General features: G+C 32.7%; 2 protein-coding genes across 3 annotated transcripts; both read right to left on the bottom strand.

Moving 5' to 3' along the window:
* Positions 1-27: 27 nt before the first annotated feature.
* LOC112050816 (late histone H2A.2.2) lies at positions 28-2092 on the bottom strand. 2 transcript variants are annotated; one of them, XM_024089172.2, is made up of 3 exons: positions 1940-2092; positions 1660-1867; positions 28-1110 (listed from the first exon to the last, which is right to left on the bottom strand). In XM_024089172.2, the coding sequence occupies exons 1-3, from the start codon at positions 1959-1961 to the stop codon at positions 921-923; spliced, it is 420 nt and encodes a 139-aa protein (XP_023944940.2). In that variant the 5' UTR covers positions 1962-2092; the 3' UTR covers positions 28-920. The 2 variants fall into 2 exon arrangements, with proteins under 2 accessions (XP_023944940.2, XP_052738390.1); XM_052882430.1 differs by having other exon boundaries at positions 1949-2092.
* Positions 2093-3092: 1000 nt separating this feature from the next.
* Positions 3093-14613, bottom strand: LOC112045766 (uncharacterized). The gene is made up of 4 exons (XM_052882429.1): positions 14072-14613; positions 11841-11951; positions 11092-11277; positions 3093-10719 (listed from the first exon to the last, which is right to left on the bottom strand). The coding sequence occupies exons 1-4, from the start codon at positions 14288-14290 to the stop codon at positions 9913-9915; spliced, it is 1323 nt and encodes a 440-aa protein (XP_052738389.1). The 5' UTR covers positions 14291-14613; the 3' UTR covers positions 3093-9912.
* Positions 14614-18155: the final 3542 nt, after the last annotated feature.

Below are 18155 nucleotides of genomic sequence, written 5' to 3'. Positions count from 1 at the left end.
ATACTTACAACTAATAAAATAAAACACTTTTTATTGTAAAACTCAAGTATTATAATAATAATAATAATCATTGTAATGAATGCAATACAAAAGTTTATAATAAGGTACATAAAAAAATATTTTAATGGAAAAACCATTTTAAACACAATACATATTACAGTTTAATATACACTTAAAAAGAAATAAATCAATAGTAAACAAAAAAGTATTGTAATTCTATAATCAAATGCTTAATCTTAACTGACCTAATTTTGCAGTAAATTGGTACTACTATTTACTTAAAAATTTATATTAAAAATCACATACAAGTTATGTACTAAAATCTTCATAATTTCATAAATAACAACTATAGTGTTTTTCAGACAGCATGGGTACAGTGACATTTTGTTTCACTCATGAAAGTTTGCCGCTTCACTATAATAGTACCCATGTTATCTGAAAAGTACTTCAAAAAATGCAGATCCCCTTTTTTTAAGAAGAATTATTCAGATGATAACTTACTTCTTAATATAAACTGTAAACTAATTTAAATATGTAAACATTAGAACCAGGTTTGAATAGTAAGCCTAAGATCTGCAACACAACACAACCATAAATTATTATATTGATATGAGAAAAAGATAATATTTAATGTTGAACAATTGAAAACTGCTACAAAACCTAAAAAATTGCTCTTTTGTAGCATTGGGAGCTCTATTTCAACTCTGTCTCTGTAACACATGTGGTAGACTTTTAGTAAAAATGCTTAATTTAGCCATGGTTTCTTCTTTTCCTTCTTTTTTTGCTCTTTATTACATATTGATATTTTCAAAAACTTAGTGATGAATCTCGATAGATTGTGATTGACCTTAATATAGAATAAGGCATTTCTCTCAAAATAACTGGCACTTAATATGTATACAAAAGAAAATATATTCTATTCAGTATTCTTGACTTAAAGTATTTGAACTACCTTTGGCGGGCTCCTTACCACTGTTCTTAGTTTTTTTCGGCAAAAGTTGTGCATGAATCTTAGGCATGACTCCACCTTGAGGTATGGTGACACTGCCGAGCATTTTGTCCAGTTCATCATCATTTCCCACTGCCAACATTATATGCCTTGGTAATATCCTAGAAATAGAGTGTTATTATTTAATTGTATTATCCTAAATTGCTGGTTTACAAGCATAATGTACTTCAGACATTTTTATATTTAAGTAGTAAAAATAAAAAAATAGTAAACCTTGAAAAAAAAATTTTATTTTTAATCTTTTTTTAAATTTCAATTTGAATCTCTTATTATCAAGAGGTAAACCATACAGTTTGTTGTATTGTAGGTAATCTCTGGATTTAACTGATTTTGAATATTCTTGACTAGAAAGCCACATTATTCGTGAGTGTCATAAGCGTATTGGGATATTTTTTCCCCATATTTTCACAGGCAATGGGTAAAACAGTAGGCCGTTAGCTAGTAATTATTAAAGCCTTAAAGTCGAAAAGTTAGTAATGAATATACATAATATACTTGAAATTTATAATAGGTTGACTAACTTATGTACACATAAAATAAGAAGTCGCTAAGCTATTGATAAAAGAAAAAATAAAATAATAATAATAATAATTTCAGTTCTGTAGTGATATAGACAAGTTAAACTGAATTCAATTAGGAAACAAACTAACCTGGATCTACCATTATCTGTAGCAGCCTTCGCAGCAAGTTCTAGTATTTCGGCAGACAAGTACTCCAGTACAGCAGTCAAATATACAGCAGAACCGCCTCCGACGCGAGGCGCATATTTCCCTTTACGAAGGAACCTGTGCACCCTTCCAACAGGAAAAGTAAGTCCAGCGCGAGTACTGCGTGTTTTAGATTTACTTTTGTTCTTCGCTGCAAGCAAGAAGAAACTTTTAAAATGTGCACAGGTTTAGTAGGTACTCAATTAGGTAACTAAATCTTTACCTGTATTACCTCGACCAGGCATTTTCCAGAAACAATATTTTTCCAACAATTATGATAAAACACAGGTCAAAAATTTCACAATATCGAATAAAAACTCAAATTCAAAATCAAAGTTATTTGTGTTTATCGTTTGAGTTTTGACACTTCTTGCCGACTGCCGAGTGACAGAAAAAAACGCGGCAAAGCAAAACCACAGATAAATAAGATTTCGTTTGAGTATGAGTTCATATTCGTGTACGAATTACTCGACGAGTTATTCGCCGAATCACTCGGCAAGCATCTATTCTACGATATAGAAGAGTAGAAGTTATAAATTACAAAAAAAATATATGTAACATATTTCAATACTATCCGCCCATGACTTAACTACCTACATAATAAATGTCTTCCGGCTGTGATTTCGCTTTTCCGGGCTTTGGTCTTGGCTTTCGGCCGCGGATTTGTATTCTAACCTCCGGACGTGAGAGGGCAGTATTAGTATATTCTATGGAGAGGCCGTACAGACTACTATAATATTTTAGTTGGCGGTAAATCCAAAAATTGTTCGTACTCGACTAAAATACTAAAGTAGTACAAACTAGGCCTCAGCCTCACAGCATATTTGTGAACTAGTAGGAACCTGTGAAATGTGAAGTAAAGAATGTCCCACACGAGAGATGGCGCTATATTTCAAGTTTCCTAATTTAAGTAACTGGTCATCATCATTATCAACCCATATTCGGCTCACTGTTGAGCTCGAGTCTCCTCTCAGAATGAAAGGGCTTAGGCCAATAGTCCAATGCGCTTTGGCAGACTTCAAACACGTAGTTTATTAAGAAAATTCTCTGGTATGCAGGTTTCCTCACGATGTTTTTCCTTCACCGTTTAAGACACGTGATATTTAATTTCTTAAAACGCACACAACTGAAAAGTTTGAGGTGCACGCCTCGGACAGAATTCGAACACACACCCTCCGGAATCGGAGGCAGAGGTTACATCCACTGGGCTATCACGGCTCTATTTAAGTACCTATAGGGTATTTAGTACCTATTCATTTTTAAAAGAAGTCGTGTGGTGATGTAGTCTAAAGTACACCCGCTTTTTATTCAAAGCTTTGTATTCGTTGATAAAGCTTCTGTGGTCTGTGAACAATGAAATAAAACAACCGAACCAGTCTTGTAAATGACATGTAATTTTAAATACTGTAAACAAGAGATCCGATATTTTAATTCCTTTATATTAATAAAACTTTACTGACATGTTCTAGGGGCCTCAGATTAGCACAGACACTAATTATTACATTTCCGACAACTTTAAAATTGCGTTCAAATAATACGTATATTTCATTACATGGGCTACATTACACGCACGTCGCGATTCTTATTAAAACCGCGACAATAGCGTTTACTATATTCATAAACGAATAAATGCTATTGTCATAATATAATATTGCAAATATAAGACTAGCTACATGGTTATATCAGCTAAAAATGATAAAAATAGTAAATCTATAGTTACAAAAAAGCTTTTAATAGCAAAAGGAACATAATTACTGCTTTTATGGCTACGCTGATGAACATCTAAAACTAGCTATAAATCAGATAATATTTTTGTTCTATAAAATTTAATACGCAACTAATGTTAATGTTAACTTAATGTTAAAGTACCGTTTCAACAAATATGCACAAAATAATATAACAAATATTTAAAATAAATGCTGAGGAAGTAAGTTATGTTAAAATAAATATTATTAAAAAATTGTTCTCATTCTAATCTCTTTTTAATTCCAGTGACGAGAAATGTAAGTATCTCTATTCTCTATATTGAAACTCCCATGATGTGACTTCTTAAAAACTTAACCATGGCATTTTATTCCTCATTAAAATATATTTACTATAGATTCAAAGTCTGTGACAGCCATACCTTCGTGATTTTAGAAAAGTTAAAGTGTGTGAGCCCATTGTCTTACTATAGTTATGTAGATATGGTGCGCAACTATGGAGTTTGGGCCGCGGAGGCTTTGGGAAGTAGCAGGTTTCCAATTGACCAGACTTTCAACCTTCCCAAGCATAGTTTACTTATATTTCCCTGGTATTACATGAGAAATCAAATCCCCAGTTTCCAGATAACGCTCAATGGAAACCCTTTGAAAAGCATTGTAAAATATCATACTAAAGGTTTCTTCGAAACCAAGTGTCTGGCGTACATGGGAACATTAGTTCTCGTGATATCCCGTGGTAAATATAAAAAACTACGTTCTATACTTGGACAATTGACGGTCTGGACATTTGAAACCTGTTAACTCCCAAACCCACTATCGTCCAAACTCCACATTGTTAACATACCTACTTATGGCAAGAGCATATTTATTTACAATGTTTCAGCTTTTATAAAATGATGAATATCTGACCTTCACAGACTGTTGGTCCACTATCATCAATAAATTGACATCAACATGTTACAACGTCCATATTGATGACATCGTTGTCACGTGGAGTTTACAACCTAATAATAAATATTATTTTATGTTACCGCTTTTGGTTTTTTTAACCATCTTCCAAAAGTGACGGTAAATCTGTCACCATGGAAAGTAAAAACATTTTAAAAACACTTTTAGTGTTAAATTAACAGGGACTGTGCTAAAACATGACAACTAAAACAAAACTGAACAATCTGCAACAGTTTGTCATTCGAGGTAAAAACGTTCATTATAACTTTGGAATAGTTAGTTTATAGAAATGACATAACAATAGAAGCTCTATAAGTTTCACCAAAGTTGTCGTTGTTTTTGTAATATTTTGATTATAACTTTAAAAATATGCCGCATTAATTTTTTCAGGACTTCTATTGTTATGCCGTTAGTTATTATTATAATCAACATTTATAATATATTCGTTGATTTTATTTTAAATAGATAACATTTTAATTCCTAGCTACTTCTTCAAAAGATGAACGTTATGTTAGAGTACCAATAAAATGTATATCATAAAACTGAATTAATTACAATGAAAAATTGTTAAAAAATATATTATTTCATATTCGATTTTACAATAATTATAAAAGCCTGAGCCAAAATTACATCCAACTGAAAATACAATTACTGCAAATAACTGAAGCACTGGTTATATTATTATAGATATATATTAAATAATATTTGAGTGTTTTCCAATTAATTTCATAAAAAAAAAATTAAATAAATGCGATGACGTATTCATTCCAAGTCAAAGTGCGTCAGACGCATTTGAAACGCGCTGCTAACGCAGCTGTCGCAAAATGTTTAAATGGATGAAAATATCGCTGATCTTTCATTTTAATTAAGGTCAGAATACGTATACATATACCTATTGTGCAATACCTACTGACTGAAAAAATAATGCCTTATATGATTATTATATTACAATACAGTACTTAAATTGGACATAATCTTGGCTCAAATAAAAAAAAATTGCACGTTTAGAAAAAAAACATCTGTAGGTATATAGCTTTATGTAAACTATATCTATAATCTATATAACAAACATTTAATAATACTATGTTTTATAAAGTTAAAAGCACTCCCAGACGTGCGAGATCTCGGTCAAAACGTAAACCGATTGCGGGCCATTTTGTTTTATCATTCCTCCATCTTATTCTCATGTGACAGCATGTTACATACAAGGCTCAGACGTCGTTGTTGCAGACATTTTGAAGGAAATTCCGCATAAGGCTAATGCTACATTAAATGCCAAGCTTCTGTTATTGCCGTCAAATTTATTTATTTCTAAATTAAATTATGTAGCCTTGGCCTTCGTTTGGGAGTTTTAATAGCTCCTATATATTATAAGAATTTCATAACATCTCATAAAGTTACAGTACCAATTACTTAATATGGGAGTCGCTACAGAAATGTCATTGCTGGAGTGGACTAGGCACGTACCTAATATTTTCGTTTTTACCGATTTGCTAGGTTGACAGGGGATGACACTTTTCATTTTGTACCGTTGTTTAAAAACATGCGTTTATATAAAGAAGTAGTGATGTAGTAATGTTTGCTTTACGGGTAGATAAATTATTTAAATTACGTGCGTTTCATTCACATTCTAAATTCATTCAGAATGATTCATGTCACATTCTGACATTGCTCCTAATTTTGAAAAACATGAAATCGTTATTTTCAGTGTTTCGTCAGGTCAATCGCATATTAGTGACACTGCTCACGTTGGTATATATGTACAAGCCTAATTAAAATGCAATACATTTCATTTTTGATTTTTCACAACAACGTTGTCTAATTCCTACATTAGTGATGTCCTAAGATCCCTTTACAAATTCCTACAAAAAATTCACACAGTTTTCCGATTCTCTGTACTTTCGGCTTTTATTTTATATGTATAAGGAGTTGTTTATGAAGTTCTTATATGTTCAAGGAGCTTACGTAAGTGGAATTAAATAAAGTGTCACGATTAGAGGGAGAATGGGGAATGAAGCGTTATTTGGCAGTGTCGGGGCGGTGAAGGCAACATCGAATAGAATGAGGAATTCCATAACAACTATAATGTATGAAGAGATCATTTTATATACAATATAAATCTAAGCGACAAACTCTTTATAGTACGCAAAAAATATACTACAAATAAATGTTGAACACTTGGTCAATATTGTTAGCGGTATTCTTTGTTTAATTACGTCTATTCTACTAAGTTGTGATTATATATTAAGTACTAATAAATTAATTAATCTTAAATGATTTATACCGTAACAAAAATATAAACAGGCGAAATTATTAATACTTAATTTTTAGGTTCAACATTTTAAACAGTTAAGTATACGTGTATTTCAACATTTATCCGTAGTAACGTAACCAATAGTTACATTTCAAAAAGGGTAAACAATTTTTCAAAATTTTACAATATAATGAGCAATAGTGTTAATGCTTATTCGAGTGTTTTAGGCGGAGACCACACACCGATACAATCCTGCGACCGCAGTGACGTGTTGAGCCACGTGAGTACAACTAACTTGAACGCATCGATTTGAGCAAGTCTACTTTTTGTTTAAAAAAATTCTATACGACATTATATATATTAGACATGACCAATAATCGCTTTCTGCTGTAAAAACTTGCGCTAGGAATCGTAGCACACATCGGAGAAACAGGCAGCTTCGCGAATTTCGTCGAATAGTATGGAGATTGGATATTTATTATCGGTCGAATGCTGGCAGTGGCAAGCATAAGTAAGCATTAATTTATACAAAATGGAAAAATAGTCGAGGCACCAAGTACTCACAATAATACTGCCAATAAAGTAGGATAATGTTTCTTAAATCATATCCCCTAAGGGAAGAATACTGTAGTATTACATACACTGTGGTATGGTTTAAGGCAACCATACCCTATTTCATTGACAATACATATAATATCGCTAAATCGATGTTTTATTACTAAGCAGTGCTTATATGAAGTGGACACCACTGGACGCAGGACACAAGCTAGTTCGGTGCCGTGGACGCACTAGCGAATAGGCTAGTTGACATTTTTTTAAAATGGCCTTAAATTATTTATTACCGTTGTACGAGTACTAGATTGGACAAAAATATTTTTTTGAGCAACTATCAATTTTAATTTTTAAATATTTTTGAATTCTCTTTTTTTATTTGGCCATGATGAGTATATTTTAACTGTTTCATGACGTCAAGTTAACACTAAATCTTAACCAAACGGAGTATTTGACAAAATTATTAGTTTGACCAGTAACATTGTGACGTTAGGTTTGGAAAATTGAATAAATACATAATTTTTAAATTAAGTTTTCTATGAGATCCTTAACTGCTATTTATTGATATCGATATATTTCTTATTCTACTATTCGAAATTAATATTGTTTATGTTAAATTTGACGAGTCAACTACCCTATTCCGTCCACGGTTGGTCTCCGCTACAGCGTGCTCACAGACGCAGCGGCGATCGCCGAAGTCAAAATGTTTCTGCGTCTATACACCACGCCTATTTTTTTTTATATTTTCCTTATAAAATTGGCAACAATGAAAAATATAGCAATGTACAAAATTACATTCACTTAATATAGCGCAAGAGCCCACGAAGTAAAGCGGTGTAGAATACTTATACCATTACAATTATTTCAAATACATAATGAAAAATACCGGAATCTGTCGCCGTTGAATCCTTTTCATGAAAGAAGTCCCGCGGCTACAACCTGAACTAAAATTGACAGCGCCATACACATATGACAATAAGACCTCCATTACCATTGACAATGAGCGCCATTAAGACATTAGCGCCGCGCGCATTTTCTTTCATAAAAAGGACTATACCAGAAGCCGCGGCATGTTAGATGTAGGTACAACAAACTCATGTAAATTATATACACATTACATCATGTATTTGTAAATCGTATTGATCTGAATTGCAACAGCGATTTATCAGCGACAGACTTTGGGCTCTTGGACTATAAAGAACAGTCGGCATTCCGGCCGCATTTGGCCACCGTTTACAAAACACTAAAGAACACACAACCATTGTCTTTAACAATCACGCAGCACAAAAAAATATATATATAATTTGCAGACAATCCAACTTCATTTTACATTTTACACCCTGATATTAATTTAATACTTTATACTGTGTGTTTTATTTGTTTGAGACTGTTTGGAGACATTTGAATACGTAGAATTCGCATTACATTACATGGTGGCAGTGGCATTACACGTTACACACTAGTCCACGTCTAGACCCGGCTTAATCTTCATCAGAAACATACAGGGGTGATTATGATAGTCTGTTCTAACCCCAGACTGCCTGTGTCTGTAATATTGTTGCAATGTTAACTAGATGTTTGAGGCTTAGTTCGGATTACTTTAGTATTTTAGCCGAGTACAAGCGATTTTTGGGAGGTAGATCCAAAAATTGTTTGTACTCAACTAATATACTAAAGTAGTCCGATCTTGGCATAGCAGTGAAGGTCCAATAAGCCAGTCTGAAGATATCAGTGTTTTGTTTATTGCAATGCAAGGAGTTTCTGAGTTGTGATACTAAATAAATTCACTTAAGATTATTTGAAACTTATTCACCCCTGAATATTATCTACTTGTTCCAACATCTAGCAATCATGTATAACAATATATACATGTTCCACACAGTCTAAAATAAATAAAACCTTCAGTATATATGCAAATATCATTATGAACTCATCACACTACATCTAATATATAATAATCAAGCGTACTGTGGTACGCACAATAATATTGTTCCTCCTACAGCATGCTAACAAACTTTGATTTACAAAAAAAACTAATTTTGTATCATCTATAATTGTTCTCGTTTATACTTTATACCAAAACTAAACCAAAACATCCTATGTAAATTATTTTTAATAAACTTTTTCATCTTTCTCTCTATAGTACAGGAAATCTAGAAAAAATCGTATAAGATTTGTACAAGAATTACATGACTCGAGATTTTATTTTGATAACCATTGGTAGGGAGCAAACTAACAAACTTAACTTGAGTACATGGACCTACGAAAAAAAATTTTTTAAATAAATGTTGTAGGTTTTTTGAGAGGAACAACTTTCTCATTTGTACTTTAGTTGTAAAATAAATCTTTATACACTAAATGCTGAAAAAACACATTTCATATTTCCTAGATTTCCTGTACTACTACTTCTGAAAAACATCATTGTAGTAATAACTGGCTGAGTTTGTAATTACTACAATGTTAATTTGTAGTACTATGTAGTAAAATGTTTTGATTTAGTTTTGTGTGTCCGAATCTAAATAGTTTTGTTCTATATTGTAATCCATACGAACTTGACTAGCCGTCACATTCCAATGCTACATGCAGACATTTTTCAATACATTCTCTTATAGTAGCTATTAATAACTTTATCTTTATTGAAAATGGTCTAAATCATTAAATGTATTAAAAAATCTCTTATCATAAACAAATGTAAGCACAATACATACCTGCTATACAAAAAGTGTAAAAGCTATGAGATTACGAGCTATACGAACTGAGAGCACTTGACTTATTATCACATATTTTGTTATCAGTCGAATGCAGAACTAACTTCTGCATTGGGTCTACAATTATTTTAGAATTGTCATCGTCACTTATGTCTTTATTCTGTTCCTTTAGTTTTCCCGTCGCATTGTCCGGACTTTCTGTTCCAACTGTCTTATTGTCGAAAACAGGGAAAAAGTCAAAATGTGGCTTTCCATTCGTAACAGGCTTCGTTTTGTCTGTTTTAGATTTATGTTTTTTTGTTTCACTCTCATTGTGTTTTAGATTAATATTTCGTACACCATAGTCATCTCGGTTTGTTTTTATTTCACCGTCAGGTTTCGACGGTGCATCCTTCTTGGTGATCTCGTCCCACACTTCGTCCAAGACCCCTTGCGCCTGTTTGCACGGTTGCCAGTCTTTTCTGTATGAACTAGACGGTTTGACGTTGTCGTTCGTTGCAAATTTCTGTTGTATATCGTTTATTTGATTGTGGTTTTCTCTGGTGGACACTATCTGACCGTACACTGGTGTACAATACGTAGTGTCCTGGTCAGTATTGCCACAACGGTTGTCCCGGTTTAAATTGTTCTGGTTCAGCTGACAGTTGTTCATCCCAGAGTCAAATTCTGACTTTTGTCCAGCATTTTTGAGTATCTGCTTAGAAGATTTCACTGGGTATTTTCGCTTTTCACAATTCTGTGTTCTGTTTGGTGAGTTATTGTCATATTGTTTGTTTCTGCTGTTTGTTTGCTCTTCTTCATTGGGGTCTTCACAACCTATGCCGTCAATGTCGTAAACCTGCAAATCAATCAATAACAAATAGAATCTAATGTTTGCCTGATGAAATATTATCAAATGTTAAACACACTAACCTATTTTATTGTTAAGTGAACAAGTAAACTATAATCTTGAGTACACAATAAACATTACAAACCAAGTTGTTGTTAAAGTTGAATGTAACAATGCCTATATTAAACAAATAAATCAATTAATATTGAAAAAAATATATTTTCTAACATAATTTTTTATATAAACTATATCTAATAAGAAAATTTGCTTTTAATAATAAATACATGTGTTAGGTTACTCAAACTTATATCAAAAATAAATTTAAAAAAGAGCACAGAAACTAATTTCAACAACAAACAATCTACTGGTATGATGGCTTACCTTATACATAACCTCCTGGTTGAGTCCTTTCTCCCGTTCTCTCTTGGCCTGCACAGCAAGCCAGACATCCTTCAGTTCCCCGGCCAGGTCGCGATCTTTGAGTATGATGGGACTCCTTGTTAAAGCCAGTCCAGGGTTCATAGCCTCTACAAAGTCACACAGCAAGCTTACTAGGGCTTCCCGATCCTGTAACATTACATTTGCCAAATAGATATAAACAATAATTAATTAATTATTTGATTGATTGTAATAATTACAGATTATAATTCTATGGTTTGTTGAAATAATTTCATTTATTTATTTATTTAAACACTAGCAGACCCGGTCAAGCTTCAGTTTGACTTATGTGCACTTCTTCCCTATCCCTACTCTACACTACTCAACCCCTACCCTACCCCTCCCTACCCTACCCCTATCTATCAGCCGTCCTTGAATTTTAGCGACACTAATGAACAGCAATTTATTTTTATATTTATGGATTTAAAGTCAGTAAATTCATCACAAAGTATTGAGTTATCCTTAGAAAGTTACAACCATAGAAAGACAGCTAGAGAATACAATAGGTATTATATTTTTGTTGTGCTGTGTAATCCAATTAATGTTATATTATGTTATAGCTGAAAAATCAATTTTAATTTGTTTTATTTAAATTCATCTATAATTGTGAAAATAGAGAGCCATAACCACAATGTCATTTTACAAGTGAGATAGTATACTAAAACTATAGTATCTCACTTGTACACACTTACCGTTGGGTTTGTAGCATTCTTGCCATTTGCCTTCAGTATATCAGGATTGACCATCACAGCGAACACCAACAACGGTGGACGATTACTATTGGGACCACATGCTTGGTGCACCTGAAAAGAAATACTTTTCATAAATACACTAATAGAACCGACAAAATGTTGTTCTTCAATATCAATTTCACCTGCAACTTCCAACTATTTAACCCAGCCCTATCGCAAAATCAGTTCTTAGTGGATACCTCCTAACTATAATCTACCTCCCTGCCAAATTTCAGCTTTGTACATCTAGCGGTTTTCGAGATTTCGTGATGAATGACCTTTCGCATTTATATATTAAGATTAACATTCGGCAAGAAAGTTCCAATGCTATTTACTTAGTATTTACTTGTTTAATTTTATATAGTGAATAAAATAGCTGAGCACAGTTAGTTACTAATAAGGAGCTTATATTTTGCTGATATTGATCCTTACGAACCGAACTTAGTCTCACTAATTCAGCTCTAATAGGATGATGGAAGCCATTAGCAAACGTAAAAACAATGTACACTAATCTATCCAATAGTTATTCGTTTACATAATATGTATTACTGCATTTACTTACTTATGTTTAAGTTTTACTTTTTATACTTTAAACAGCTTCTATTTACAAAATTCAAAATTCATATAATTTAGTTTACAAGAATGTGTCACTTTAAGAGTCCTGTTATTACATTTTACTATATAAAATGATTGCACATCACGTATTATTATCTTTACATGAGATGAAGAGAAATATTGACAAAAAATGGCATAATCCAAAGTATCACTCTTTCTTTCTTAGCAAAGGAACAATGATGTTTCCTATGATGCACACCAAGACATCATCATCACGGGCCTACTAGTACTCATATTAGTGGAAAGCAGAAAAGGTAAGATAAAGGCTATCTTTAAGCAGAAAGTGTTACAAAAAGTAATTATGTAAGTATATTAGTTTTAAATTTTTGTTAGTAACATTTCACTTTTAAATTCTGTGTCCTTTAAATTTTACAAGATACAGAACATAAAGTGAAATGTTATTAACAAAATGGAACAAAATCATGTTAGTGAAAATTTTTGTTTTCATATAAAATCTTTTCTTCCTATATTTTTTTTAGATTATATCTAAACCATTTTAGCAGACATGAAAAATGCACTACAATGCACTGCCCTGTATCAGTGAACCTGAAGTATGATTGTTAAATAGCCCATATTCAGTTCCCTGCTGAGCAGTGTTTGAGTCTCCTCTCAGAAAGAGAGCGGTTAGGCCAATAGTCCACCATGCTGGCCCAATGTGGATTGGCAGACTTCACACACATTTTATTGACACAGAAAATTTTATCCAGGTTTCCTCACTGCATTTCCTTCACCGTTTGAGACAAGTGATATTTAATATCTTAAAATACACCTAACTGAAGAGTCGGAGGGGCATGCCCCAGACCGGAGTTAAACCTACGACCTCCAGGATTAGAGGCAGAAGTCATATCCACTGGGCTATCACATATATTATTATTAAGTTAATGATGTTAAGTGACAATGCAGTCTAAGATGGAAGAGGGCATACTTAGAGATACAAGTTTGTTCTACCTCCACCTTCACCTTCACCACAGTCTCTATCAGAGTAATCAGTTACAACATACCAGAACACTAAATCTCTTGGCAGTATATCTTTGCTGGTATCAAACCCACAACCTCATGTTGAGCACCACAACACTACCAAATGTGTCAGAGAGCTCATCAAAATTGAATTACACCAGCTAGCAAAACCTTCAAACTGACACATCATACACAGCCTCAGACCAGTTATAGAAGAACCTGTATCACACTCATAGTCAAGAACAAAATTGTCTGTCATTTTCTGAGAAAAACAAGCTTAGATTTTGTATATATCTTATACTAAACCAGAAGTTTTCCTGTTTTTTACACAGCTCAATTACACAAAAAGGTATTTTTACAGAGCTCTTTAACCAACAAACATGATTACAACTATTTTACTTTGACAGAAAAGTAACGTCTAGCGAGGCAGGTCCTATACAATAATTGGTCTGAGTACACAGCAATACTGTTTGATATCTCTAGCTACTAGCACCAAGTTCTACTGCAAAAACTTTATATATACAACCAGTTCAGTACTTGATGCGTGAAAACTTAACAATATAAGAAACTCAGTTTTGTATCTAAGAGTTTTAATAATAGACTGTTCATTGTTGATTTACCTGCATGCCGCCATACAAGGGTATTGGGTCCGAATACTGTTTAGGGTTCGCAATTTTCTGCCATCCTAGCACATTAATGTAGAGTTTTTCAGTAGTATCCTTGATAGTATCCTGTATACACATATGCGGCTGCGGAGGATTCTTAAATTGTCGAAAGGCTCGCGATGCGCGGACATACTGTATAGGTACACTCCGTTCGGGAGAATTTTGGTTTTCCATAGCACCCGCACTAACACTTAGAACACAAAGTTAGCTAAAATCTAACATTCGAATTAACACCAATAACCAATAATGACATTTTCTGTGAAGCCCGTCCTGAGGAAGTTTATTGAACTCCAGGCCGCCGCTACCGAAACTAACTGTATAAACAAATCCGCTGGTCACACGATGGTCGATGATACACAGGTAAGGTAATCTTTCTGTTGACTTGGTCACGGTTAAATATTTCTATTAAAATAATAAACTTGCAGCTAGAAATAAAATAAAAATTGGGTAAAATACGATACAAAGGTGTCAAAAAAGGCGAGCTGAACTACAGAGTAATATTCGGCACAGACAAGATAGATAGACTACAAATTAAATGAATATAAATTCTGTATACAAACTACACTATACAATTTCTCAGTTTTCCACGTAGTCGTAGTCTGTGGACTGTATGGGGTTAGTCCGGTTCTTAGACCATTATAGTCATTATAGTTAATAAATAATAATTTTCAATTTTTCCATACAAAATACAAATAAATAAACCCAGCACCAGCGAGCAAAACGCCACTTTGATTTGACAGTTGCCACTTGCCAGCCCCATTTACATCTTAATTTTTCGTCTGTGGTTTACATCGTATCTGTGGTTTACGCCAGTGTGCCTTCGGCCAAAAGATTCGTCAATTTAACGGATTCTCCATCCTTTACGCACACATTGTGGTGTTTATGGAAAATGCCTTTTCCATCCCTTTTTAATTATCCGATCATTTTCGGAACCGAAGCCAGTCTATGCTCTGTTGTGATTGGCTGAACCTTTTTATTAAAGTTTTATTTTTGCCTTGTAAAAAAACATGGCTGCAATTATAGTGAAATGTAAATATGTTCCTTGAGTGAAACTGTGAAACCAGTGGAACTACAGGAAACTACAAATCAATTTATCAAGGATTTTATTTCTATTTATTTATTTTCTGTATATTATTGTATAGTATTGTTAATAAAGAGTTATAGTTTGATTTGTGCTCGGTTAATTTCAGTGTTCGATAGTAAAAGTGCAAAAGTGTTTTTGTTTTTCGTTCAAAATGAAGCGCTGTTGCGTGCCTAAGTGTAAAACAGCTATTAATTTACGTGCTGTACCATATACTGATGTTACTAGATGGAAGGTATGGTTGATCAATTGCCTGTTTTTGCGTAAATATTCCTGTTTACCTTGCTATGTTATTAATCATAGGTTAAGGTTAACTAAGTCTGCGATACTTACTTTTGTTAGATTTTTAATTATTTAAATAATTATAAATACATAAGACAACATATAAAAACTCCTTCTTCCAGATAAATGTTTTAATCTGTACTGTTTATTAATGATAATGGTTTTATTCTGAGGTTGGTAGGGTATTGTGATATATACTCTATGTAAAAGAGGCGAACATGCGATTATGTGGCGTGAAGTTTATTTAATTAATGTATTATCCATCTACCAAAGTAACGATTTGTTTAAGAATGAGTAATAAGTTATTTGAAATACAGTTTATACATTCCAGCTTGTGTTATTTTATTCCATTGCTTTTATCAGAAGTGAGAGTACCTACGAACACGATGTCATTACCTACATTAAAGTCGATCTACAGAAAGAAATGTAACGGCATTTAAATGAAGTGTGAATTTGGGAAACAGTGGTTTACATTACGAGAAATGCGATAAAAATCATACGTGTGTACAACCATTAAGTATGTATACCACTGACGGCTATGGGACGCACGCCGCACTGGTCCCGGTAAAAGTATTTATGCGATGTCGGTTGTCGATGCTTACAATATCTAACAAGAATGAAGAAACGTAAACGTAACACACTTATACCATGTTGACGATATTTATGAGCAAAACAGTCAAACAGTCCAACAGCACTCATAAGAGGATATTATTTGAAAAACTGCGAGAGAACAGAGAAGAACGTGTAAATTAATAACAAAATACAAAGATGCATGTGTGGTGTTAGCTGCAGAGTTATATGAGATGGAATCCTGTTGGTTTGACGGATGAGAAATACCAATGATGTCTAAATATATTAAACTAGGTGTCTGGTGAGTTTTATTAGTTTGATTAAACAGCCTCATAAATTATTCAGTTGTGACTAATATGAAATAAAATTACAAAGAATAAATAATCACTAGGTGAAACTAAGTATGGTTGATAGGTTGTCAGTTTGTCTGGCTTATTGTCAAAACATTTTTGTTAGATGACTATATCTAGGAAACCAAAATCATTTAAGTGAAAAGTACACACACACACACACATACACACTGCTCAAGAAATTAACGTATGAAGACAGACCACTCTAGGGTTGTTAGGATGTAGGACACTGGCATAATGTAATATTGAGAAGTCTTAATTATAGAACTACATTACATCCGTTGCTGACATGGGACTAAAATGAATTAACTAAAATATTGTTTTTTTTTGTGCCTGTAACTTCAAACTATACATTTGTTATATGTGAGTTTTTATGACTGAATAACATAAAAATTAAAAATATATGAAGTTTTATGTAATGGTTCAAGTATTATTTTAGGCCTTGATGTAGGTACCTGATAACAAGTTTTGAGACAGCTATTACAATATTTTCAGATAGGATTTGCTTAGATATATCATTATGTAGATTACTGTATGTACTTAATATAAATTTTTTTAAATCTTTTAAGAAATTGGATTGATAGATTTCTTGAAAAATAAATTTGTAGTTATGTTTGAAAACCTATTTAACTATTCAAGCGTTGACAACATGCCTTCAGCCTATTTAGTATAGAACAGTTATTAACAATCTGCAGCAACACAGTAAATGATTCTTATCCATGAATATTATTATATTCGGCTTATCTACAAGAGTACTAAGAGATATTATGATATTCATCTTAATGAAATCTTATAATTAATTAAATTGGAGATTTTTTTTTAGGGTGATATTAAAAAGTTACTTGTGTGACAATTGAGTAATAAATAATTAATTATAATAATATCATTGATCACAAATTGTCTTAGAGCCCAGTCTGTATGGACTTCAAGTAAAGAGACACAGATTGCCATAAATAGGTTGTAAAATATTTGTCTAAGACATATTTTGACAGTTTTGTGGGTGGGTGACGTTGGGCTCTCTTTTCATTAATGGTCATGTGCAGATGTATAGATTCTACATACAAGTAAATTAACCATACTATTGCTGTTGTTTTAGATTCAATCAATCAGTTTATTATTTGCAGATACACTAGTGTATTTAATCCATGTCTCATTTGTTTATTTCTAGCATTTTATTAGATTGCAACATTTTGTATAATTATGAAAATTAGTAATTATTATGGGGTTGTGGTTAGAATTATATATTCGGATGGTTACAATGATATGTGCATAAGGTTTTAACTAGGGTATACTAGTACACTAAAGGTAAAAAAAAAAAAATTAGAAAATTCCTTGGCCAACATATTAAGTGGTATAGGTTTTGAATATAGATTTGTATTGGGTCCTTAGGTAGTCAGTACATTTGTGCATCTACAAAGTGCACGCCACCGAGTTGTTGGTACCTGCATGCAACTGATGGGTGGTCTGCATCAAGTATGAATCAATATAGAGACTTAAATCATTACATCAGTAAAATAATTAATGGATATAGCCAAAAAAAAAAAAAAAAAAGAAATTTAACAGAATTAAAAAAAAAAGAATATACTAAAATTAATGAATAGGTAAAACCTCTGATAGCAAACTAGAGGTATATAACAAAGGGGGTGGTCTGGTCTAAGACAGGTTTATGCTACTATTATTACAAAAAAGGGGGTAGTCTGAAGATAATTATACAATACATAGTCAAATATCATCTTTTCTTATCTAGTGATAACTA

Source organism: Bicyclus anynana, chromosome 7, assembly GCF_947172395.1.
Source record: "Bicyclus anynana chromosome 7, ilBicAnyn1.1, whole genome shotgun sequence".
Classification (NCBI taxonomy): Eukaryota; Metazoa; Arthropoda; class Insecta; order Lepidoptera; family Nymphalidae; genus Bicyclus; species Bicyclus anynana.
Note: the sequence above shows the minus strand (reverse complement) of the source record. Positions and strands in the feature narration are given on the sequence as shown.

Excerpts from the sequence above, each read along its gene's own strand:
- LOC112050816 (XM_024089172.2), bottom strand. The coding sequence starts at position 1,961 with ATGCCTGGTCGAGGTAATACAG. Across the intron at positions 1,868-1,939 it reads GCCTGGTCGAGGTAATACAG|CGAAGAACAAAAGTAAATCT; the intron begins GTAAAGATTTAG and ends TCTTGCTTGCAG. Across the intron at positions 1,111-1,659 it reads ACAGATAATGGTAGATCCAG|GATATTACCAAGGCATATAA; the intron begins GTTAGTTTGTTT and ends CTCTATTTCTAG.
- LOC112045766 (XM_052882429.1), bottom strand. The coding sequence starts at position 14,290 with ATGGAAAACCAAAATTCTCCCGAACGGAGTGTACCTATACAGTATGTC. Across the intron at positions 11,952-14,071 it reads CCTTGTATGGCGGCATGCAG|GTGCACCAAGCATGTGGTCC; the intron begins GTAAATCAACAA and ends ATTTCTTTTCAG. Across the intron at positions 11,278-11,840 it reads AGAATGCTACAAACCCAACG|GATCGGGAAGCCCTAGTAAG; the intron begins GTAAGTGTGTAC and ends GTAATGTTACAG.